The 26,253-nt window shown below is 42.5% G+C and overlaps 1 protein-coding gene across 2 annotated transcripts in view; it reads left to right on the plus strand.

Moving 5' to 3' along the window:
- Positions 1–26,253, plus strand: part of LOC109039804 (homeobox protein araucan) — a 162,029-nt gene that overhangs the window by 53,896 nt on the left and 81,880 nt on the right. For both annotated transcript variants that reach the window (XM_019055477.2, XM_019055478.2), the window contains one exon: positions 10,422–10,721. In XM_019055477.2, coding sequence (XP_018911022.2) covers positions 10,422–10,721 — 300 coding nt within the window. The remainder of the gene's footprint in view (positions 1–10,421; positions 10,722–26,253) is intronic.

The raw sequence follows: 26,253 nt of genomic DNA on the forward strand, positions 1-26,253 counted from the left end.
TTCCTTGAAATTTTCAAGAACTTTAGATCAAAATACAAAGAATATTCCCTGAAAAATTGGAAGAAAAATATTCATAAGTTTACCAGGAGATTCGTATTTTATCGAGGAAAATTTGGCAACGCCTGATGGTTTATACGGCGTTTTTCCTTAGCACGGCAGTCTTGCCGCGGCTACCCTGGTTCTGAGTTTCCCTTTCAACGGCATTGAAAGGTGTTCCTCTCGACTATTGACGGAGCGATCTTGACCGGATGTACACACCGCGAGCCTGGCTCCGACTTACCGATAATGAGTTCCTGTTCGCTGGACAATTGACCGGAAGAAGGGACAAACCGAGGGAGATTAAAGAGAGATTATTGAGAGCCTCAATTTTTTTCATCCGCCGCCGCCGAGTATTTAAAAGCGAGGAAATTATGCATGCGAACAGGAGCTATACGCACATTTTCGAAGGATATAAACGATGATTATAGTATGCGAAATGAGTTTAATCGAACGTTAGTCCCATCGAGAATTACTCATTACATTTTGATTTTACTTTATTTATTGTGTGCCACTGAAAAAAAAAATGTGCTTAGCTCAAGCGTGATGATTTTTGAATTTGCCCCACGAATTTTTTTATCTTGATTTAAACTGAACTTTTCTTGTTACAAGAAATACTCGGGTTCAGCAAAAAAGTAGTTTATATTAAGCAGCATAATTCTCGATTCAAGAAAAAATTTTCTTGGCGGCCATTTAAGATTCCCTTTTTTTAGTAATAATTCAACTCATAGAAATATTGCGTTTTTTTATATATCTGTAACCAAAGAAATATAGCAAATAATTCTAGAAAAATACAGGTATTTTCATTTTCGGCGTAGGTACTTTGGAAGCTATCTACGGGTGTAAGAAAATTGCTTATGAAAATAAACACATGGCCCAAAATACAGGGTGATTAAATTTACAAAACTAGGTGCAGGTAATAAAACCGTCGCATACAAATAGTTTTCTTCCAATTCCTCGAATTAATTAAAATATTTTTGGCCCCTAAATTCAGAGTAATAAACGGTCTGAATTCAATCTAAAGCGTAAAAATATAGGGCCGTATGCCGCTCCATTTCTCGACACATATGAAGAAATGTAAGATTTAGTATGATTTATTAGTTACGTCACTGTAAGTTGAGGTCCGCTCCGGGATATTACTGAAGCAGGTTTATTGTTTTTATTTATAAGTGCGATTTTGCAACATAGTGTAGTAAAAAGACTGTGAGATTTTGGATTTTGTTCATTTCTTGATGGAAAAGTATTTAAATATGTAATTCAAATGGGTCAGTTCTAAGTCCGGTTCCTTCAAACGGATCATTATTTACTAGTTCTACTTTAAGACTGTAAGATTTTGGATTTTGTTCATTTCTTGATGGAAAAGTATTTAAATATGTAATTCAAATGGGTCAGTTTAAAGTCCGGTTCCTTCAAACGGATCATTATTTACTAGTTCTACTTTAAGTCAACGTAAAAATAGCCGGTTTTGCTGTGTGGAATCATCTTGATGAAGTTTTCGCACCTGTTCAATTTTGCAACAGTGCCCAGGGGTGTAAGGTGAAAAAGGAGGGTTGAATAAGGGGGCGAGACTGTGCCAACTCTAAGCTAAAGAGGATGGAAGAGATATTTGGTTTTAAGGGTGTTGAGTGGTGAAATTACCCTCGTTTCCGACAGCGTTTTGATTTACGATCCAAAAGCCCTCGCCTCTGTCATCTGAGCCTTTTCAGAATTTTTCAGTCGGAATATTAAATATGTAAACATCAGGAATGCTTCTGTTTTAGTGCATACACTAACTCCGGATGGGTTTTTTCAAGTACGCTAGCTTTATGGATTTAAGTGACACTCAAGGATGTTACCGTGCTGCTGGAAAATATCCTTTAAGCTCCGCCGCCCAAGAATGTACATTTTGTAATTCATTTGAAAATCATTATTGAAAACATGTCAAACTTAAAGAAAACCTGCTTTGAGTGATTGGAAGTATCGCGTTGCCTTCCTCATAGTGTCAGCAGTAAGAAAGATCACATAGCATAGGTACATAACATCGTTGTAATCTTTAGCTGGGTATCCTAACTATTATAATTTGTGCGCTTATTTTCTTACCGGGCGTTAAAGTCTCTGGATTTTTTCAATTTTCTATTGTTGTTGAGGCTATTTTACTGCACCTCAACAAATAAATTATTTAAATAAGTCTTTTGATGTATGATTAAAAGTTATTGTGTTTACTTTTTGCCTGTAAGATTTTTGCAGCGCCCCCCCCCCCCCCCAAAAAAAAAGCCATGTGATATTAATTGAAAATAGACATTTCTTTAAAAGAAGGATCTAAGGATACTTTTTGCTATATTGCCCCAAAAAACATCCATCTAAAATGAGTGCGCAGCAAAAGAAACTGTTCCTGTGAATTTAATTTAGCTCTTACAGAGCGGACTGTACTCCTTATTCATATCACCCCGGTGTTCTAGGGACTAAAATGGGCCATTGATTGAAATACACTCCGGATTCTTATCGAAGATGTCTCACAGTATTTGAGCCCAGGACGCGACTAAATTTCGCCAGAAGTTCAATGAAACTCTTTTTCCGGAAGAGTGTTCTTTTGGGCGAGCAATGCGCCTTCAATTTTTCAAATAGGCCAAAACAGTCTCTCGCGAGTCGTAATAGCAGCGCACTTAGAATTGCTCGAAATAACGGCTATCGTTAAACCTATTTCCGGACTCCAGACCGAGATGTCCTACAGTGCATCCAGGACTGGACTGAATTTTGCCAGTAGCTGAAGGTGACTCCGTTTCCCTAAGAACGGCACAAAAGCCGAGGGCCTGAACACGCGGTGACCAGAAGGCGAGTCGGACGGTGGCGGCCGGAGCGGCGGAATTGGCCGAGGGCCGACCCGGCTAAGTGGCCGCATAAATCAGGGCGCGTAATTGAATCGCCGCGGACGCGGATTCGGTCGCCAATCAAAACAATCGCTATCGCTGATAAATAGATGATTATTAGATTAAAACCGGGGCTCGGTCGGCTGGAGACCGAGGCCCGACACACGCATAAAGGGATGCAACCTGGCTCCCGCGCCGCCACGATAATGGCCGTATCAATCAAACCACCCCTGTTGAACGGTAAGTGGGAGCCGCCCTCCCCCCGCCCCTCGACCGCACCACCCCTCGCAGTCATCCTCACCCTCGCCCTCCCCACCCCCTCGCCGCCCTCAGCGTTTTAAAACTCTATTTAAGGAGAAAGTCAATGTTTACCCTACTCGCGCTCGCTCCGGCGAACTTACAATTAGAGCCACTTGCCTTTCGCAATGATATTAATCCCCCGTTATGGAGTTAAGGACTCCCTCGCTCAGTAGATTCGACTCCCTGTTCCGCGGACGTAATTAAACGAGCTCCTTGAACCCTATAGTAGCACCCTCCTTCACCCTAGTAGCACACCGAATAACAAGCTTGATTTAAAAACGTATTATTTTGAACTTTAAGTAACTTATCTTTAAGTAATACTTAGGCTGTACTTTGCGATAAGGAACTACTATTTTTGGTTCATCCTAAGAGGCACCAATTTTCCAAGGGATAAAATGGCACGTATGGTGTTTTTAAAAAGGGGCACCCTAAGAGCACTCTAATTACCAAGTTTGATGTAAAAGCATGTTATTTCGAACGTTTAAAAACACATTTTTAAGAAATAATAGGGCTAAATTTTACAAGAAGGAAGTACCTACTATATTTCTGAGTCATTTGAAGAAGCACCTATTTGCCAAGGGGAATCAATGGCACGTACGTTGGTTTTCAATGGGACCGTCCACCCTAAAAACACCAAAACTTAAGTTTGTTTTAAAAAAGTATAATTTAGAACTGCAATGAACTCATTTTTAAGAACTAATTGGACCACATTTTGCGATAAGAAACTACCAATTCTGGCTCATCCATAAAAGCAACTGTCTGCAAAGGGGTATTTAGATCACGTACGTCGTTTTTAAAATGAGCCAGAAATAGTGGTTCTCATTGTAAAATTTGGTATATACAATACACCAATTTTTTTTAATACAAATTCGTTCGAGAAGGGCGGGATTTTTCAATGTTTTGCAAGTTGTTTTTCAAAGTTTTCTTGCCCCCAGCTCGAATGCGTTATGTAACGCTGGCTTCCCCCTCCACCCCCCCTAAGTGCGTTACGAAGTACTTGAATGGCCCCCTAGTGGTCCATTCGTTGGAAAATGGCGGACGACCGCCGAAGATGAGGTATAGTTGCGGAGCATGGAAGTTGGGCCCACTGAGCCGCGGGTTGGAGTTGATATGCACCCCTCGTGCTCGCCACTTCAATGAGCTCCAAGTACTGTTGATGATTATTACTTACCACTCGATGTGACAATTTAACATTGCAGACTCAGTCTCTGCCTCTCCGTCCTTCCCTCTCCGGCGGCCGCGGTCTTTGCCGACTCACTCCTCACTCCCTCGCGTTTCGCCGACAAATATGCGTCTTCCTTTCGGCCTATTTTCCGGCCCATCAAAACGTTGTTACCCACCCCAGGAACCGGAATACGCAGCCAGGCTTTTAATTCTCGACGCCGGAATCCGCGCGGCCCCGCGAAAGGTTTCAATGAAGCGTGATATCCTTTCGGAATTTGGGATTAATCCTGAGCTGGCAGCCTTTGCGCCATGTTGCCCTTTTCATGGAATGGTGCCTTTTATTATGCACCGAAAAAAAAATGTGCGTATAGACATACCGTCCGTTCTGGATTTAGAGGCCGAGAGTTCCGGTTGCTGGAGCCGTAGTTTCGATTTCTCCGGATGCTGCGCCCGGAACTTTCGGCGTCCGAGCCCGGAACGTAGACGGTATGACTATATAGCCTGTAAGTACGGCTTCCACGGCCGGAGTTTTTTCTTAGTGTGGTAATAATATCATTGTCAGTCTTTTTTAGTGGTTCAGTTGCAATAGTGACAAAATTGCGTTTTTGATGGTCTACGTTTATAGATCCGCAAGAAATATAATGAAACCTGTTCAAACGCCGAATTTCTAAGTTCGATATTAACAGAGATATCGCTCATCGAAAAATCAATGATAAGGAGAAAGGAAATTTTAGGGAGGTGGTGCAAGTCATTGTAATTCTGTGGTAAATTATTTCTACCACAGTGGCGTACTTATTGTCAGCTGAAGAGCTGAAACCACCCTTAAGTTCGTGCGATACGACCAATTTATCTTCTTTTCCTCCGTCCTGGAGCTGTGGAACAAAGGAAATATTACTGTGTCAGAACTTGGTCTTTTTCAAGTGAGAAATTTTCAATGTTATGCGTGTAAGTTGTTCGATCCCACGCGCTTAGACATTCTTTCATAGAAACATATTTCAAATTTCTAAGATTATATAGCACAAGCTTTTTGGCACGATACACCTGACAGTGTTTAAAAAAGAAGTATTATTGATGGCACAAAATGACCATCTTCGTATGATTGAATTTGTGCTTTTTTCCGTTCTTCCGTGTTGATTTTCTCATCAATACAAGATTTGAAAATTCTAGCATCGATTCTGTGTCAAAAAACGTTACCCTTAATACAGACGAGCACGGACCAAATCAACCACTAAATATTTCTGAGATTGTGCCCGGTAAGCGTTTTGATTTCAACCGAGGAAAAATTAGGAAACTCGAGAACATTACACAGGGCGGTCAACAGTAGCAATAACGGCGATAATAACATTTCTCTCCTTTTAATAAAACCTAATGATAGACATCAGGGTCCTGAAAAACGAAGCGGGAAGGAGAGAGCAAGGAAGGGAAAAGAGAGAGACCGCAACACATAAACTCGAGTGAGAAGAGAATCCTGCGCCGCCGTTTAAGGAAAAACGTCGTATAAACATTCGAACATTGTCAAGTTTCCTCCAATAAAATTTCTTTTCTTACGAGGAGTTATGAATATTCTCCCTAGAAATTTTCAGGTAATTTAGATCTGATTGCGAATAAAATTCCCTGAGATATTGGAGAGAAAATCTCACAGATTTCCCTAAGAACTGTGCTTCAACGGAGGAAATTTGGCAATGTCTAAGGTTTCGTACGCCGTTCTACCTTAGCACGGTAGTGTGGGGGAGTAATTACGATGATGTGTACGATACGCCTTTTTAGATGGTGACCATCGGTTCTTCGCAACGGTAGCGCGCCGCGGTAAGAGCCCTCCCCCCCCCCCTCTGCACCGGGCGAGAGTCCCCCCTCCCCCCGCACCGCGTATATACATCATTTTTCGCGGACCATAATCTTCTCAATCTAATAATTACGCCCCTCCCTCTCCCCTCGCCTAGGAGGAGGCGTAGTTCCCGCGCGCTACCTATTCCGACCCCCCCCCCCTTTGGGGAAGGGGGTGGGGTACAAGTCGGAGTTTCGGTCGTGATATCGGGTTATCGTCGAGCGCGCTTTCATGTTGATACGCCCGTCGAGTTTCTATTTGCCGTTCCTCGGTGCGCCCGAAATTCGCCTCACGCGCCGCCGAGTGGGCGGGGCGGGGCCGCCACCGGGCAGGATAACCCCCTCTCACCTAATTTAATGACCGAGTTTTATTGTTACGAGATTTACTCCCCGATTCGTGGATCCGCGAGCCCCATGCGTGACATGGACGTTGAAGCACGGAAAATGATCCCCGGACACGACCGAGTTTTGTATCGGATCCTCTCGTCACTGGTCAGATGTTTCGCAGGCTCGGAAATAGAGTTGATGGGGAGGAAGGCCCCCGCGAAGATAGGAGCGGGCTGATTGTCGAAATTGATAGACAAAGGTATAGACAAAGAGGACAAAATGAGCATAGAGAGATCCTATTGGTTACTGTGGGTGGTTCTAATAGACTAAGGGGGTAAATGATGGACTAACTGGGCCTCTCGTGGGTTGCCGATACTTTGTCTATACCCACCTTCTTTGTCCATCGCAACCATCAGCTTCCCCCAGTAGGAACCCTCCATACCCCATTTATCTATAGCTTTGTCTATCGATTTTAACAATCAGCCCGCAGGCAAAGTTAATTGCTTAAGCAATTACAAGGTTACATTAAAAAATTCGTAGTAGCCTGCGCTAGTCTTTGCTAGTGTATTAGAGAAAGTTTTAAGCAACAGTGGCGATTCTTGAAAGTCTGCAACACTTTTCCTCCATTTAATTGTGAGTAAAACAATCGGTTCTTGGCGAGGCAGCTTGCCTCACCTAAAATAGATATTTTTATGGATTTAAAGAAAGGAAGAAACCGTGTAGCCAGCTTTTAAGAATCGCCGCTGTCTAGTCATTTGCGAGGACCAGCAAGACGCGTCGATTATTGATGCCCCAATCGAGTTGTTTGAAAAGAGTTTGGCTGCCCACCTCCAAAAACCGAAAGATTGAATTTTCAAGCGAGACTCTAATTGAAAATTTTTTCTCTTTTTTAATATAACTCTGAAATTGTCTGGAAAAACTCCCTACTTCTTGTAATTTTTGTAACGCTCGGAGCGTATTTTTATATTTTTTACTAATTGACGTGCTTATTATCTTTCATCCTCTTTCCTCCTCCGTTCCTGTTCCAATTTTCTCTCATTTTTCTCGAGACTGCATCATCCAACAACGGAACTGAACAGTAGTCCCAAGCGTAAAAGCGCACCAGACTCCTCGAATTCGGTCTCTTCCCGTTTAATCAATTAAATTTATCCCCGGTAATCTGGAACAAGATTTTTATGAGCTAATTAATTATTTGTTTTGGTTTTTAATGTCGTCCTGGGCGTCTTATCTGGGACTCACGTCACGCAATAAAAACGAAAGACCAGCGACGTCTCGGCGACTTTATCGGCCGCGGCGAACGTCGCGACGCAGCAACGTTGCCAAGTACATCAATTAAATATTCGCCGTTGTCTTTCTGGCGCCTTATTCTATTTTTTCTCGAGCGTTTGCACTTGAAAAAATGTCCAAAAGAGGTTTTTCCAGCAAGCGCCAGAATTAGTCAGGAATATGCTTTTGTAAGCATTACCCCTTCCCCCAATTTTACATAGAATTTTATTCGTAATTAGATCTAAAGTGTCGGAAATATTTCGAAAACTAATAGACATAACTTTCTCCAAAGAATGCCCTTAGTCTATAACAATCACCCTTTTCGACCAATAGAGTGACTTCATGTTCTCTTTGTACATCTATTTCAATAATCAGCCCACAGATTCTATACTGTCAACAAAAAAGGAGTGATATGAAGGCTGAGGAAAATTTGATTTAGTTACGAAGAAAGCTACGCTCTTGTAGAGAGAATACGGAGCTAACTTTGCTCTACATAAGGGAGCAAATTTCACCACTAATTGAATCAGATTTTTGAGAAAAAAAATGGCTTCTAAGTTTTTACTCCGAGCTTTCTGATAGTGCAGGAAAAAATCACCACTTAAACGCGACATCCGTCTGCGTGTTAACCACGTTCACTCTGGTAGCGAACCTAAAATTGCGGTTAATACGTGGAACTATTTATAGGCTGACGAAACGAAAACACATGCAAGAGCAATAATAACAGCGGTGTCGAAAGCAGGGCCGAGGAACTAATTTCAGGCCTAATAATTGTGATGCGGCGTTGGAGCTGAAAGATTGAAACTAATCTGAGATTGCAGAGTGTTCAGGCGCAAACAAGAGCTGAGCGAGCGCGTGGAGTCAAGCACTGAAGCCCCTCATGCCAATACCGCCCCGCACAATGGAATAGATCATTTGGGAAAATCGGACAAAATTTAGAAACTTTAAACGCTTATAATTCCGTTCGTGCAAAATTTTGAGGTGTTAAAAATGGTTCCATTGGTTTTGCTGTTAAACTCTCTACAAGATGCGCTCATTTAAATTTGAAATTTGACGAATTAGACATTTAAATGTGTAGTTTGAAGCAAGAAAACTCATATCCGAGGTCTCGTTGACTTGATCCACTGTGCGAGGCGCGGGGCGTCATTGCGACCGCTGCACGCCTCTTAATTCAGCCTTAATTGAGACGAGTTGTAACGAAGCGGGTAATCGGGGCTGAAAAATTGGGACTGTCGCGAATTTCAGCTGCCGGCGCGGCGCGGCGCGGCGTCGGCCCGGAATGCCGTGCGGTGAAAAATTGTGGCAGGAATAAATGGGAGCCGAGATGAAAAGAAAACATAAATATTCCACGCGCACTTCGGTATGCCCGCACTCCTCGCTATTCTCATCGGACCCTCCACTCCAGAGGTTAGGAGCTCTCCAGCGCCGTGGCTCCCTCCGTTTCCCCCTTCACAATCGACAGTGTCCCTTTATACCCAGCGAGGATTTTTCGGCAATCTCGAGGTTTGGGTTTCGTTTTTCGTATCCTTGCGAGACCAGCGGGCCGATGCTGAAGTTTAAAGCAGCCCGATAAGATATCGAATTGCTATATAGATTTTTTTACCCAAGAATCTGACTGGTCTGATGTGTAATTGGTGAAATTTTGGTGCATTTTTATCGAAAATTGCGGGAGATATGAAATAAAACGTGAAAATACCCCAAAATTCCCCAAAAAATGGGTTTTTCGGGGCTGGAGGGGGGGGGTGGTTGGGGTCAGGCGGGTAAAATTGCCCAAAACCATGTTTTTAGGACCTTGCATGGTTAAGATAAGGCTATGTCCTGTCGTGTCGGGCCGACGTAGTTTCAAAAATCGGGCAGCAATGGCGCGGTGTCCTTCGCGATGTATAGATTGGCCTGTCATTTAAACCTGTAGAAAAGGATCGATACACAGGGTGTTTGCAACGAACACCTTAATAATCGATTCTTTACCATAGCTTCAAATGGGAAAATATCGAGGATCGATCACGCCTCGCCACTGTGCGAGATCACAGCTCAGATGGGATACACGGGAAAAAGTAGGGTAGTCGACACAACCAGCGGTGCTGGAACCGTAGTTTCGATTGCCCTGGGTGCTACGCCCGGAACTTTCGGCCTCTGAGCCCGGAACGCGGACGGTAGGTCTATATACCCCGTAGGCACGGCTTCCACGGCCGGAGTTTTTACTTTCTCGCGCCCCTAGGGTAGAGAGGAAGTATTGTCATCCTCCAAGAAAAAAAAGAAGTTGAAATTTCATCATTTCTAGACGTTTTAAGGTCCCAGGAGTCAAAATAACCATACTTGAAAAAATGTGTATACGGCCGTCCGATGTCCCCCAAATCTGTGTACAGCGATATTTCAGAATCTATCTGTTCGATTTCATTCAAAATTCTCATAGAACACCGTATCTATGGTCTCCTCATGCACGTCAAACGATTTTGTTTTTTTTTTCAGTGGACATATTTTATGAAGGACTCCATATTATGACAGGAAGGCGTAAACGGTTGCGAAATGTGAAGAGGGTTGTTCTCGCAGGCCGCTTCTGATGATGCGCTATCTTTTAATTTGAATTGAGGTTGATAATGGAATGTGTTTATTTGATTGTGTGCTAATATGATTTAACCGGGAGATTATCGTTTGTTTCAGCTGCTGGTGTCGGGGCAGCCCGGGAGCTCGGTGTCCCCTCCGGCGGGAGCAGGTGCCGGGAGTGGTGTATCCACGGGGGCGGTGTCCCCCTCGGGCTCGGCCAGCAACTCCTGTTGCGAGAATGGGCGCCCCATCATGACCGACCCCGTCTCCGGGCAAACCGTCTGCTCGTGTCAACTAGCTCTTCCTTCCTACCCCAGGCTCTCCGCCTCCACGCCCGCTGTTTACGGCACCCCGTACCCCTCCACGGATCAAAACCCCTACCCTAGTATAGATAGTTCTGCCTTTTATTCGCCTTTGGTAAGTCAACAATTTCTCAGAATTTTCATTTTATTCTCTCAGCATCTTTTATTTTGCCGGCATTTGACTGAAGATGACGCTTATGAAGACGCTGTTGACGCTGACCGAAGATGAAAAACCAACAGTATCATTTTAGATTCAAAAGAATCTGAAGTTGCACTGAAAAAAATTCTCGGCGTTTTTGCCAAGGTCCGTTGGTACCTTTACCATATCACTTTTTTTTACCAATTATTGGTAATTTTACCAAGATAGACTGGTAAGCTTACCTAAAAACCGGTATTTTTACTGTTCTTTTCAGGTGAGAATACCACTCTTATTGGTAATCAATTCCCGGTAACTGCCATTTTATCTCGGTAATTCTACCACAGCCGATAAAAAATATTGGCGTTTTTTTACCGGGGTCCAGTAAAATTACCGAGAAAGTCAATAATTTTACCGAGATTTTTCGGTAAAATTGCCAATTCCATAAATGGTAATTTTACCAGGAAAAAACTGGGATCAAATAGAACCCTGAATTGTTGGTAATTTTATCCTTTTCTTAGTAAATACACCGAGATTTTTTCTTCAGTGTGAACTGAGGATGATGGTGTAAACAGGGCATTAGTTTCTCTGAAAGGACGCAAGCGGATCGAACTCGACCGCCACCGCTTCAACATTAAACCTTGCATAATCTGAGCGTGAATAAAGCCACGAGAGTGGGAGATGAGTATTTTTTATTTATGATAAGCTACTTACCGCGACCGCTCCAGGTTCTTGAGGGGTTGAGCTCCTGGTCGGACCGTTTGACTGGTTGGGCGGGAAGTCGACTTTTCCGAGTCAAATCCTATTGGAAATGTCCTTTCGAAGTGAAATTAGGCAAGTGTGCTGGCACCCAGCCGAGGACATAAATGAGGCTGAGGGAGGCTTTACCAACTTAAAAGACAATCGTTTCACTGTTTTTCTGTTTGCTTGACTGTATTTCAATCATCGCATTATTTGCACCGTTGTCAAACGGGGTTTTTTTTTATTCGAAGGAGGTAATCCTATTTTTTTCTCCTTTATATCCTCAATTCCCAACACAGTGTTCGAAGAACGTGACATACCTCCAAAGTTACAAAACTGAATCAAACAATTCAATTTTATACAGGAATGTGACCGTGCAATTTTTGTCCAAAATCTTCCTGATTTTTGCGTACACAGAAGAAGAACCACTAAACTTTTTAGTTAAGAGTGCTCAGCAGTTTTTTTTACCAACGTAAAAGCAAGCTTTGCTGGAGTGGAAATTCTGCAATGTTGAAATAGTATTACACTCTTTCGTCTGCGCGGAACGACGACGTTATTGTGTCAGACACTTTTACATGATGTGTACATGTTACACACTGTAACAGTGTAACACAGTGTGTGCACTTTTACATGTGTTTCCTTCTGTAATTAGAAGAATCAGGGACACTCGGCTCTCTGAAAGGGAGGTATTTCTGAAGGGAATGATTGCATCAGGACGTGAGCAATAACGAGTAGCTCCATTAACACAAAGGTGTATTACAATGAATTTGTGGAACCGCTTATTGAATGATACATAGTAAGAGAGCGTCATGTTATCGCTTTTTGATACATTGAGTCAATTGACAACATCCATTTTCCTGATTCTCGGTGTTAATTTTTAAGAAATAAAACTAATTTAAACTTTTAATTAAAATAATTTTATATTCCGTTTATTATCTTAACTTGTGCGGAAATGTCGCCCCCTCTTTTATAAATTTTGATAAACTTCACAAATTTACTGCCATACTGCTTCATATTAATGTTGCCACACATCATGGATCGATTCCGTACATCAATTCGTATATTACTATACAAATTGCTCCTCAAAGACATAGACTTTGTAGTCGCACAACATGGTGGTGGATATCGTAAGTCACATGGTCACAAGGATTCACCTAAAACTAGTCCATCGGGCTCTATTCATTTGACTCCTTTTATCCAAAACCCAAGAACCCGTCTGGGATTGTCTAGAGCCCAGAACCAAACACCAGATTTTATCCCTGGTGCCAGACGGTTCCCAACAGGTTTTGTGTTACCTTTTGCCGATCACCACTTAAAATCTCGATTTTTCCCCCTTTTCCCTACCTCTCCCGATTTTCCACTTTCCCTAAATGAATGTGGCGTCAGACGGCGAGCCGAACCTCGAACCAGACAACTGATAGATGGCTCCAGACTCTTTTCTCTTTCCATACAGGTGACAAAACTCGCGAAGACCCGCAGAAAGGGGGGGGGGCGATGCTCCGACATGACGACGGCGACGACTGAATTCGATCCGTCGCGCTAGGTTAAAAAGGAGCTGATTGCTGATTGCCGACCGAAAGGTGAGGTGATGACATATATATCCCTTGACAACAGTATGCCGCCATCTGCAGTGTCAAACTGTGCAAAATATCATAATAGTTCGGAGCTAATTAATGCATTCGATGCAGTGGCGAGGCGCGAATAATCGATTATCGATATTTCCCCATTTGATGCTATGGTAAAGAATCGATTATTAAGGTGCTCGTCGCCAACACCCTGCTTATCGATACTTTTCCATAGGTTTAAATGGCAGATCAATCGATGAATCGCAAAGCACGCCACGCCACACCACTGATTCGATGCATGAAGGATCAGAAGGGACCAAAGTAAATTTTTCCAATCTCTCAGGAACCGCAGACAACCATACATTTTGGCATCATGGATTTTTTTAGTAGTTGTTTAAATTTTTGCTCAAAACCAGTGAAATTAGACCCAAAAATATCAAAAGTCGATATCATTTTTTCATTTTTCCGAGAAACATCAATCATCATAGAAGATCGTCGGAAAAGCCGATGAGCTCAACAGAGAATAAAAATTGAACGCATGAGAGAAATTCTCTCCAGCACGTTGATCAGAAAAGTTCGGCTGAATTTTGGGATTCGTTTTGTAATTTTCACGGCAGAATTTGTGCTCAGTATCTTCATTCTAGTACAGTGAGCGTTAATGAGGCAGCTATAGACTTCTCAGGTGAAAAGTCTCCGAACTACATGAAAAATTTGGTCAAGCGGCAACAACGCGAAGTAGTAGTCCCGTGACCAGTGACTAGTCGCACCGAAAAGAGTGCAAGACATATCTATAACTATAACTGGTTATTGCCTAACCTCAGAACCAGATCACCAACTCAGACAGATAGAGCTCCAGTATGTGTCAACGGACATCATCAATTATTATTGTCTCTAAAAAAAACCAGCTCGAAATAAGGAGTCCGTCCTGATGAGTGGATCCCAGACTCGGATGAGTCTGTCCTCCCTGTTATTTATATATTTTCCCGTCTTCCACTCATTTTTTCCTTGCACGCTCTCAATCATATTTTGAGTCCGTTTACGGAAACTTAGAAATTGTTTCCACCCCGCTCTCTGCCCGTCTTACTTCCCATCGCGGCAGAGTCCGGTCGCTAACATGGTTTATGAGTGCGTGAGAAATTAGTGGTAGAATATATCACTCGGACGTATTTATGCTAAAAGGAACTATGTCTCACGCAATCACTATGCACATAGGTCCTTTTAGCATAAACGTGTTCACTTGAGCTTAGCAGAAAAAGGACTCGACCCGCAGCTCGGGACTAATTTAATAATCTTCAGTTGCGCATGGAATTCGCGGAGACGCACATTGTGCCGCTACAAAACCGATGACTCCCGTGCAATGCCGAGCCAATAAAAGAAAATAGTTAGATAATAATCGAAAACGCGGACTTTTTTTTTCGCTGCGGAAATCGTTGAGTTATTGTCTCGCTGCGATGAGTTGTTTTTTGCCCCGCGAAGGAAGAGGAGGCTCATTAACGCTAATTAACAATTTTACCACTCCGCAGTGCTGGACGACCGTCTGTATTGGTTGTCAGATTCATGAAATTTTTATTTTATGTTTCCCTGAGAACATGTGTTACCGGGTCAGCGAGTCGGGTAACATTTTTCGTTCACTGTATAAGTCGCTGCAAGAGAAAGAGTTGACGAGGAGAGATAATTCGAAGTCTTCTTGTAAAAGCAAAGTATATTCTCTCCGAAATTGTGGCCTACAGTCATACCTCACAAAAATTTACTCTTTACAGCGTAATTCAACTTCTGTTTGCACGGAAGCCCGCCTTCCTTAAGATACTTTTTCAATGATATAAAATATGGATAATACGGCAAAAGCCCTTCTTCGTAGTTTCAAGGTGCAAAGTAATGGGGATTTTTGCCTTTTTTGACGTCCCAAAAAAGAGAGAGTGTGAAGTATCGCAAAAACCTTCCGTTGTTTTATATTTTCCTGGATAAGTTGTTTCAAATATTGTACATAGACATTTGGACTGCATTCAGCAGAAAAAAACCAAGCCACATCAGCTATTGTCAAATTTAACCGGGCAATTTAATTTTTTACAGGAGAACGTTTGTGCGAATTCCACTGAAAATTGTGAGGAATTTGCGTCGTATTTTATGCAAAAAAGTCACTGAAATTTCCACAAAAATCCGCACAACCGTTTTCATGAGGAAATTAAATTGCCTCATAGAATTTGGCAATAGCTAATGTGGCTTGGTTTTGGTTCCTTTCTGCTTTACACTGTCCATTCGATCTGATTTTCCTCTTCTTTATTAAAACCAATAGCAATAGCTTGACCAAAAAAGAGGATAGCTATGGCCATGTTGCGCCCCCAAAAAGTGAGTTCGGCAACCGCGCAAGACACCTAAATAACGCGGCGTGAAGGCGCAAGGCGCTGGAGAAATTCGCATAGAAACACCGTCAGAGCTGGTACACCATTTATCAAAAAATTCGCGCAAGGCAAAAATAATTCTCACCCCAGCAGTCCACCAGATCGCCCCCGTGCCCCCTCCCGCGTTCGTTCCTGGAGCCAAGGAGGGGAAATTGTGAATAAATCCAGTCGGATTGAGGGCTTATCTGGTATCAATGATATTACTTTGGAACCACTCTTTCGCTTTCCTGCGCTTGCCGTTCATGGTTGCCATTATGTCACATCTTAATTTTGACTTGCGGTCTGCAACGAAACTATGCGTTTAAATCTTTCCAGACCACCTTGGTTTATTCACTACAAAGTGAGCGGATTTGCTAAAATAGCAACAGAGATCAAACCAAAGTGGGAAGAACCATGATATGCGGTGTGAGCCGTCGCAAACCATGTAATCAAAGGACGACATCTCAAAATGATAATGAAAATAAGGCGAAAAATGAGGAAAGCACATTAAAGTTAAGAATAAAATCGCTAAAATTTAGCAAAGAATTAATAATTAAGTAAGGAAAGTGTTGAGAATTTTTGTTTTTAATTTTAGCGATTTTATTCTAGATGACACCTCACTTTACATACGGACCTATGGCGTGATTTGAATCTTTTCAAAATTTGAAGGTCTCGATGCACGATCATATTCCCAAACCAATTACCATCAAAGTTTCGAGAATCATCAGGCCTTCATCGGTTAGCTTCGCTTGGTTTTGAAATGAAAACTTGGCAGAAATGTTTCGTGCGGCAATAAATAATAAATGGCGGCACTTCAATCGGATCAAAATTTGACGGCCCGTCCAATTTTGATCAAAGAAGACTGTTGCATGGTGACTATCAGTCATCAACTGCACTGGAAAAAAAAGAACACATTGGATCTAGAGTGCAGACTCTTGAAAACATTAACAAGAAAAATGACTCTTGATTCAATCAGATTTAAGCTTAAATCAAAAGGAAATCCGCTCAAATTAAGAGGCTTGGTTCTTGATTTAAGCTTAAATCTGATTGAATCAATAGTATTTTTTCTTGTCGATGTTTTTCAGGGTCTGGACTCTAGATCCTATGTGTTTTTTTTTTTTTTTTTCAGCGTGGTCTACTTTGATCGGAATTGGTTCGGAATTTCATCGTGTATCGAGACCTTGATGAACCGATCGTCCACTGGACTCATCATTTTGGACATCCATCGATGAGTCCAAACTGCACCACCGGCCAATCAGAAGCGCTAGGTAGGACTTTGGCGCAGTCGAGACTCGTCTTAAGTACGGTGGAGGAACCAACAAAATTCGGCCCCAGAATGGGTGCTCCAATCCGAATGAAACAGAGCGCCATGCGCCAGCGAGGCCCGGATGATGGAAGGAAGTTGCAATAACTAGCGCGGTGCGCGTCACCGTCACGGCGCGCGGCGACGTCACGTTAGCCGTCGACGTCGCCCGAGCTCCCGGTCCTGATTTATACCGCTCCCCTTATTTTTAGAGCGCCGCGGACACCCGCTCGAGGAATCTCCACATTTCCAGTTTTTTCCCTCCATTCCTTCCTCCCTTTTTATTTGCACTCTGTTACTCTAAAATTACATTTGTTTAACCCGGGGCGATTAATCAATTAAGCCCTTCGTTTAAGTCCCTGTCACTGTTGCCAGACGCAGCGCCGTCTTATCAGCCGCGGATCAGCAATGCTCCCGTCTTACCGAAGAGGGGAGTTAAGCTCAAAATTTCGAAATCGAGTTCCCTTAAAAATTCCACTAATGTAATCTAAATGAACTGACTTTTTTACCTGAAACAGCAAAATTCGTCTCACTGGTAGAAGAAGAAGAAGGGGAAGAGGGAGAAGAAGAAGAAGGGGAAGAGGGAGAAGAAGAAGAAGATGAAGAAAAAGAAGAAGAAGAAGAAGAACCTCTTGACGTCCAGTTTATAATTTTTGCCAACCGGTATCACGGAAATAAATTATTTTGCTGATTTAACAATGTTGTTGTCGAAAAAAGTGTCCGACATGTTTCAATGTAGATTTTACAATAAAGAAAATGATCTTCAACTTTCTTTATATGTACATGTGAAACATGTCGGCCGTATTTTTTAACAATTTAATTGTTAAACCATCAATCCATTTTCCGTGAAGAGTGAAATCCCTCTCCCGTTTAGTGCAGTATGGGGACGTAAAATGCAGGAACCGATCAAAAAATAATTTCACATGTCCTAACTTGCATTATAAAGGGACTCTAGGAGCCGTACGACTCCTCGCGTGCTGTTAAAACTGTTAAGTTTTTCCTTAACAGCTCATTTTTTCTGAGGAGGCCTTATACGGTTTACTTCGGTGCCACAAATGGGCAGAAGGATTTTCCTGTGACCGGCTGGATAAAATTATAGACTGGACGTTTGAATCTTTTTTATAAATAAGACAAATTTTGCTATTTTAGCCATAGGTCAGACTGCATATTAGATGCTTTAAAATTTTTTGGAGGGAGCTCCCAGACACCCCTCCCGACGCCCCTCTTTACGCCCACCCCTTTCGCCCCCCTTACGCCCCCTCATTCGGAGTGTCTGAACCCGCCTGGTTTTAGCTGAAAAAGTCACGAAGTCAGTTCATTTAAATTAGATCGTGGAATTTTGAAGGTTCAAACATGTGGGCGTAACTCCTCTCTTCGGGAAGACGGGAAGAGACGACTAAGAATACGACCACGTAGATTAGATTGATCTATATTTTTTGGGATTAAAAATAATGGCTGGATGTAAATTTGGTGGCTATGTTTCCGGTGCGATTAAGAAGCGCGGGGGGCGAGGAGGGATGAGGGGGGGGGGGGGGTGCTGGGAAGGAATGAGCCCCGGTCACGCCGTTTGTCAACTTAATGCCTCGTTTCACCCTTCCCAGCCGAGGAGCGGCGAGCGCCCGTGCAGTGCCGACGCCGACGCGACCCGCTAAAACAACACGGCGGAATTTATGGTTTTTGATGTCGCGATGATGACTTAATTCAAAATTATGTATCGTATCCATGTCTGCAGTCCCTGTCCCGTTCCGTGTCCACACGCCTGTCGAGATTTCTGCTCCCGTTCGCTCGGGCTGCCCGCTGCACGATGCGATGCAACGCCGGTCGTGTCAATGCATGTAATTGCACTACGGAAAACATTTTTGTTTTGAAAACATTCCGATTCACTGAAAAAAAAACTCCGGCCGTGGAAGTCGTACTTACGGGCTATACGGACATACTGTCCGCGTTCCGGGTTCAGAGGCCGAAAGTTCCGGGCGTAGCACCCGGAACTTTCGGGACCCGAGCCCGGAACGGACGGTATGTCTATACAGCTCGTAACCTAATTTTTTAGTGTTCAAGTTAAAATATTTTTTTTTTAAAAAAAATAAAAAAATGGTTTGATTCGATGCCATTTTTTTTTTTTTTTTTTTTTTTTTTTTTTTTTTTTAATAATCAAGAAGTGTTTTCACGCAATTTCAGAAAACAATTTCGGCATTCTTGGTTGTAGGAAAGCTTTTTCGACAATTATATTTTTTCTTTTTTGTTTGATTTTAAAAATAAGGAATAAGAATACTTTATAGTGTGTTTTTGAAATCCCCATTCTAAAAAAACTTGTAAGGCTGAAGAAATAATTTTTGCATAAAGCAGCGAAGCTGTCCAGAAATGTTTTTGAAATGATTAAAGAACGATCCTAATGTAATATTCTCCAATGATTTAGAATCGTTTTAAAAATGGGTTTAAGATGATCAAACAGGAACCTTGAAATCAAGTTTACGTAATGCAGTACGTTGCAAACCTCAGTGCCGTTTTTGCACCAAGGTCGGAGAGTCCTTCGTTATTTTTTGCATGGCTGTGACTCAACCGATGTTTTCAATTTTCATGTGGCTAATAATAACGGTAGAGAATTCCGGAAATCGACCTCTCCGCGGAAAATGCAAAAGGCATTCTCGTATACGTGAATTGGTCTCTGTGTAGATTCTTCCCTTCGATACGGAGTGCCCCCCCCCTCTATTATTCGGAAAATGCGTCCCGGCGCCACGAATGCACCGTTCATTTTTCAAAACCACTCATCATTAATTTGACATTTTATCGGTGAATGAACCTAGACGAAAACCTGTTCACTTCAGGTCAAGCGGAGGGGAATACATGACCTTCCGGAGGCAACTTGTAAACACGCTTGTTAGAATTCGCTGGCGCATCGCAAGGTTTTGCGTTACATTCAGGTCATCCCGACTTACAAATGGCGTCGGGACCCAATTTTTACACGCAGCTCATGCCACTCGCCGGCCAAAACAAATTGGTCGCATGTTCGCATCACGATGGCAACTTTTTAAGCGCAGCGCGCAGTCTGAAATTTGCGGCAGAGCTGCAGCCGAATCTGGTACATAATTTTGACGGTGTTACACTAATATCGTCTTTCGGTTTCAATGTGCGAACAACGAAGAAAGCAGGAGACCCGATCTAAGAGAAGACGCCTTGCAAGAACAGAGGAGATATAGTCACCTTCCGGCTAAAGTATTACAAGTGCCATGCGACGTTTAACAATTTTCACCGCCATTTTATTTTTTACAGAGAAATTGCCGGTTAAATCTGTATGAAAATTTCACTAAATTTTATCGGCAGCAGAAAGAAATTCCAGCGAAATTATCGGATAGCTTCGTTGAAAAAAATTTCTCTGTAAAAAAATAAAATGGCGGCGGAAATTTCAAACATTGCATGGCGCTTGTGATACTTTAGCCGAAAGGTATATTGACAATTACATTGCTCAAGACTTATGAACTTGGAAACACATGAACCGAGTATTACGGCCGATGTAGAACACCATATACATGCGGTTCTTGTGACCGACTTTTTTTCTTGGCGCTGTCGACTTGCAGGTTTCAAAGATGGGGTATAGGCCATATAACCAGCAAGAAGAAAAAAAACCCATAAAAACATTCATTTTTGTATGTTCCCATCATTCACTGAAAAAAAAAAAAAAAAAAAAAAAAAAAAAAAAAAAATCGGTCATTGAATCGAACGTTTGGTGTTCAATATCATCTCAAGTATCCGGTTTGTCAAACTAAACTCTCGGGTCGTGTTACAGAACTTTCTGCATATATGACCAAACTTAGTTCTTCAGTTCATTTCACGGCAGAAGTTCGGTTTGACAAACCAACTATTCAGTTTGACGAACAGAATCAGTTGGGATAATATGGAACCCCGAAACTTGGTACGCACGATCGAACTTTTTTCTTCAGTGTTAACCAGCCTACTGATTTGTCCGTACCTCTCGTGCGCGAGAGACCCATTACCGCAGTGATCCGTACACGGCTCTCGGACGGTCCGGATGAATGCGGGATGCGGAATGGCGGTGTGACACCGACACGTCAGGAACGACGAACCTCCGCGACGCGACGCATGGCCGTGTCGGAGTGTCGGAGCAGGATTGTTTCCGTGACACCTCCGTGTGCTTTCCTCTCGGTGTGCTTTCCTCAAAGGTGATCCACATCATCCCCATCCGGCTATGCGCATTCCGACACTCCACCGTCCAACTCACTCCTCGGGACAACCGCACTCCAAGAGTGACATTACGAGCTTCGGCACGCACCGCGCGTTACGCGCAGTCCAGATACGCCCCATTACCGAGACATATCGACGGTGAAATTACCAAACCACGTATCTCGTTTGCGGTGTTTAAAAATCTACGCTCACATTTTATTTTTTTGAAATAGACCAAATCAATATCATTCCTTGAAATTTTCACAGAATTTTCTTCGCACGAAGAGGAAAAATTACAGAAATTTTCAAGACTGGACGTAAAGTAGTTTTTCATTTAAAAAATAAAGTATGACAGGGAGTCTGCGACGTCGCAAACCGAGATACGTGGTTTGGTAGTTTCACCGTCGATATATTCTGCCGTGCTAAGGAAAAACGCCGTATGAGCCATCAGGCGTTGCCAAATTTTCTGCGATAAAATACGAATTTTCTGGGAAACTTCTGAATATTTTTCTTCTAATTTTTCAGGGAATATTCTTTGTATTTTGATCTGAAGTTCCTGAAAATTTCAAGGAAAAATATTCATAACTTTCCTCATATATGAACAATTTATCAAAGGAAATTTGGCAACTCTCGAATGTTCATACGGCGTCCTTCCTTAGCAAGGCAGCATTAAGAGACCCCGCTAAGGGACAATACCGCTTAACACACGAATTTGGCGAAAATGAGTTGGCGACTTCGCCGCATTCTACAGTCTACACGAAAGAACATGGATTGCTGATTTCACAATTAAATTGTCAAAATAATTTGTCCGACGTGTTTCAAATGTACATTTTACAATACTGCGTGCCAAGGAAAAACGCTGTTTGAACCTTTAGGCGTTGCCAGATTTCCTTTGATACAACACGAATTTTCTGGCAAACTTTTGAATATTTTTCATCCAATTTTTCGTATAATTTTCTTCGAAAAATCACCTACAGTTCCTGAAAATTGCGAGGAAAAATATTCATAACTTTCCTAAGGAATAAACATTTTATGGAAGGAAATTTGGCAACTCTCGAATGTTCATACGGTGTTCTTCCTTAGCCTGGCAGAATAGCAGAGAGCTAATTTAACCACGCGGATGGTTAAATTAGCATTTTTTTTATTGTTAAATCTACATTGAAACATGTCGTGAACTTTTTTCAACACAAAATTGTTAGATCAGCAGTTTCCTTTTTTCCCCGTGTTAAAAATTCAAACGAAACAAATCCTATGCGTATTTACACAATTTTGACAGCTGTTAATTCAGCCACCCTCTTACACGACGGTTCTCAGAGCTGTCGTCACGATGTATCGAACATAAAACGATAGATCGACAAGCTCAATACGTGGTTTCTCTCCGTTGGACTCGGAGCGCTTTCTCAATGATTGACGCCCTTTTATAGGACTTTCCGCGCGTCAGGTTTTAAATATCGTCGCTTGGCCAGGAAGAGAAGCATGCCCGATGTTCATGCCCAGACGGCCGATGATTTGCCATCCTGAATAATTGATTTCCGAACGTGTGCAATCAGAACTGGAAGACACGGGCCGAGAATTCTAACCGAGTCTTCGACGCTTCGTTCTGGCGCGGTGGAACTTGGAAGTGAGGTGTGGAACATACGCGAACATCGTCGGCTCACGTAGAGCGTCGACCAGATTTGGTACCGTTCATTCCATTTTCTTGGTGCCGGCATCGAAAGATGTGTTGAGCCAAGACCTTTCATAGCTCGCATTCTCGTATCGAAGATATACACTCGAGGTTCTTGAGGCTAATTTTACATTGTCTCCGGGGAAGAAAATGAAATTGCTGATTTGACAATTGTGTAGTAAAAAAGTGTCCGACATAATTCAGTGTAGTTTTACAATAAAAGAATGCTAATTCGCAACCACCCCCGTGGTTAAATTAGCTTTCCATTATTGTAAAATGTACGTATGAAACATTTCGGTCATATTTGTAAGAAATTTAATCGTTAAATCAGCAATCCATATTTTCCGTGTTGCTCTTTTACCATTTTCACGCCGATAGTGTGTACTTAGTCGAAAGTTATAGATTAGAAATTGGAGTTTTTTATTTAGGTTTTTGCATTTAACTCATTATATCACCGAGAGAAATATTTCTGTCAAATGTGCCGCGACAGGAATTCTCGTTTAATCAACCGGAAATATTTTTAATGCGACCACAAGTCTCTTCGTATTATAAAATACTGTTTTTGAAACAAGATTTCCCTTGGGGAACTGGAACTCCCGTTCGTGGAGCTGGACAGATTTCCAAACATTTTTTTTTGTTTTTTCAAAATCATTACTGGGCATTGAGCATGTTTTAAGATATAAGTTAACTTTAACTATTCTCAAATTTGAGAAATAATAGACACCTCAACGCACGTTGATGACGGCGCAGAGATACAACTATTCGTGCTCGATGGATGTCCGTGTTGCGTCTGCAAAATTGAAGGCGCGAGGGCGTGGAGCGCCAACTCGCAATACTCCGCTCTGTGCTGCCGATGAGGTGTTGCTCTGATTCGGGAGAAAAGTTATAAAACCGAGGCCAGTTTACATCTCTCCCATCTTTTGCCGTGTTACTCACGTAACCCTTGAAGCACCACTACAATAAGACAACGGGAAACAAACAAAATATGAGAATAGAGTAAGGAGAAAGATATGCGCTTTGATGACGGCGCAGAGATACAACTATTCGTGCTCGATGGATGTCCATGTTGCGTCTGCAAAATTGAAGGCGAGATGGCGCGGAACAAGAACTTGCGATGCTCCGCTCAATGCTGCCAACAAGGTGCCGCTCAGTTTCGGTAGAAAATTTAAAAAACAATACCGAATATGTCTCCACGACTGGACACTATACAAAAGACTAACGAAACCAACGCAATGTGAAAATTGATGTGAAATAGAGAAAAATAATTTACCACTGCCAAAAATTTAAAAAATGCGGTGGAATATTCCTAGAATTTTGACAAACGTTGAAGCGGACACGGACCTACATTAATATTTTCAAAACATGCAAATTTTTGTACGTCGTGCCTTCTTTTTTGTAGTGACAAATCATTGTTATCAATTGAAAGAATTAACATCCAAAACTAAACAGTTGAATTTTATTTTGAGATCCATTGAAATTTGTCTACTTATGACGCTATGTTAAAGATCTTCATCACTATGTAAACCATTCGGGTAGTGGCGTGGAGTGTTCAGCGATGTATCGATTGATCCACGATCGAAATCTAGGGAAGAGGATCGATAAACAGGGTGTTCGCAACAAACACCTTGATGATCGATCTTTTACCATAGTTTCAAATGGGGAAATATCGATAATCGATCACATACGTCTCGCCACTGCATTCAGGGCCTCCTAAGGAAAGAAGATGTTTAAGGGACAACTATGGATACGGCCCAAAGGAGCACAGTGACCTGTAATGAGAGGTGATCCGAGGGGTATTTTACACGGGGGAATCGAAACAATGGGACAAGGAATCTGGCCGTGTCGCGGTCGTCGCCGGCCCAGTCGGTGGTCACATCGCATATTTCGAGTGCGTTACCGGTCCGTAACCCGCATGATCGATTATCGATACTTCCCCATTTGAAGCTATGCTAAAGAATCGATTATCAAGATGTTCATTGCAAACATTCTGCTTATCGATCTTTTTCCATAGGTTTAAACGGCAGATCAATCGAGATATCGCCAAGCACGCCACGCCACTGGACGTTGCGCATCGTATCGTCTTGTGCAGATAAATCTCAGGCGGAGTGTGAGAGTGTAACGCCACGGTCGCGGCTGGATTTCACGCCCATGCCGCGCTGCCATGACAACGGCGCGACGCCGAGGTGGAAGGTGGAATCTTGCAGCCGCATTCCGAAAGGAGCCTCCGCCAATGCTACTGATAACGTAGGCGATCATAATGGCGCATCAGATCCCATCGGTCCCCGCTCGCCATCCCTCATCAGATCCCAAGGATTCGCTGATATGTTCGCCAGGGCCATCGGCGCCACTGCTCCTGGGAGCGTGCACGGTGGCAAAATTTCATGAAAAATAAAATCTTGAACAGTGAAAAACAAGGGGGGACAAACGGGAAACAGGCTAAAATACACAATTAATAAAAAACCGCACTGGAAAAAAAAACCACATTGGATCTAGACATAGAGTACATAGAGTCGTAATGCAAGTGGGTGAGCTGGCGCCACTTTTAAGCATTTTTCAGGTCCCGAATTCCGAGATTCCTGTGTGACGCCGGGTCACTTTTTCGATACATAATCGATTGTTTGCGATACACGGGTACCTGGCCATCCAATGTGAACAAAGAAGATAGAAATCACCACGTATTCCACACCACCATTTTGGATCGAACATGTATCGAAAAAGTGACCCGAACTCGGCGCACACCGGGCTCGGGTCTCGTCGAGCAGAACATGGCGCCAGCTCTCCCATTTACATTACGACTCTATGTTCTCTATGGATCTAGAGTCCAGACTCCTAAAAACATCGACAAGAAAAAATACTCTTGATTCAATCAGATTTAAGCTTAAATCTAGAACCCAGCCTCTTGATTTGATTGGATTTCCTTTTGATTTAAGCTTAAATCTGATTGGATCAAGAGTATTTTTTCTTGTCAATCTTTCATTTCTTCCCTACGTTTTAGCCATAGGAGTGTGCTTTAGAGTACCTATGGCCTTATCCACAGTCTTTCCTAGAGCAGCTTTCTATTTTAGGAAGGTCTCATGTGGTTTTCATTGTACCTAAGGGAGGTATTTGAAAAAATAGCAGTGTGCAAATGAACTGTTCCCTCTCCCTGTTCTTTCGAGTGACTGGTACTCCTCACACGTTTTAGTTCTTGTTTGACTCCCATTGAGTTGGATTTCAATTGAAACAGAGTAAAATTGAAACTTATTTTTCAAAAATGAAAAAAAACCCCTCAAAGAACTCAGAGCCAAAATACAGCGGATAGTGCTGCTGGGAAAGTCACACGCGGGGGAAAGAATTTCAGAGAAGCATTTAAACTAAAGTGAGAACACAACAATGTTCTATTGTACCGGGAATTTATATACCGACTCGTCGCGTATATCCCGCGCGCGTGTGTAAATGCAACTGGTTGTGATACTTCAAGAGGACTCAAAACCGGTTTCCTACCACGGCAGCTGTTAGGAAAATAATTATTTGTTTGAATATTAATATAAACAATGCCTGCTTTGTCCCGCGATCGAAGATTTCTGGACATCTTGCGTTATAACATGCATATTTTTCCGTTTATCTTTGCTTTCCCCCCTTTTCTCTGCTCGGAGTCCCTCTTCTTTTGCCTTCTTTTTCTTATGAGGGTCTGCAACAA

Source organism: Bemisia tabaci, chromosome 2, assembly GCF_918797505.1.
Source record: "Bemisia tabaci chromosome 2, PGI_BMITA_v3".
Lineage (NCBI taxonomy): Eukaryota > Metazoa > Arthropoda > Insecta > Hemiptera > Aleyrodidae > Bemisia > Bemisia tabaci.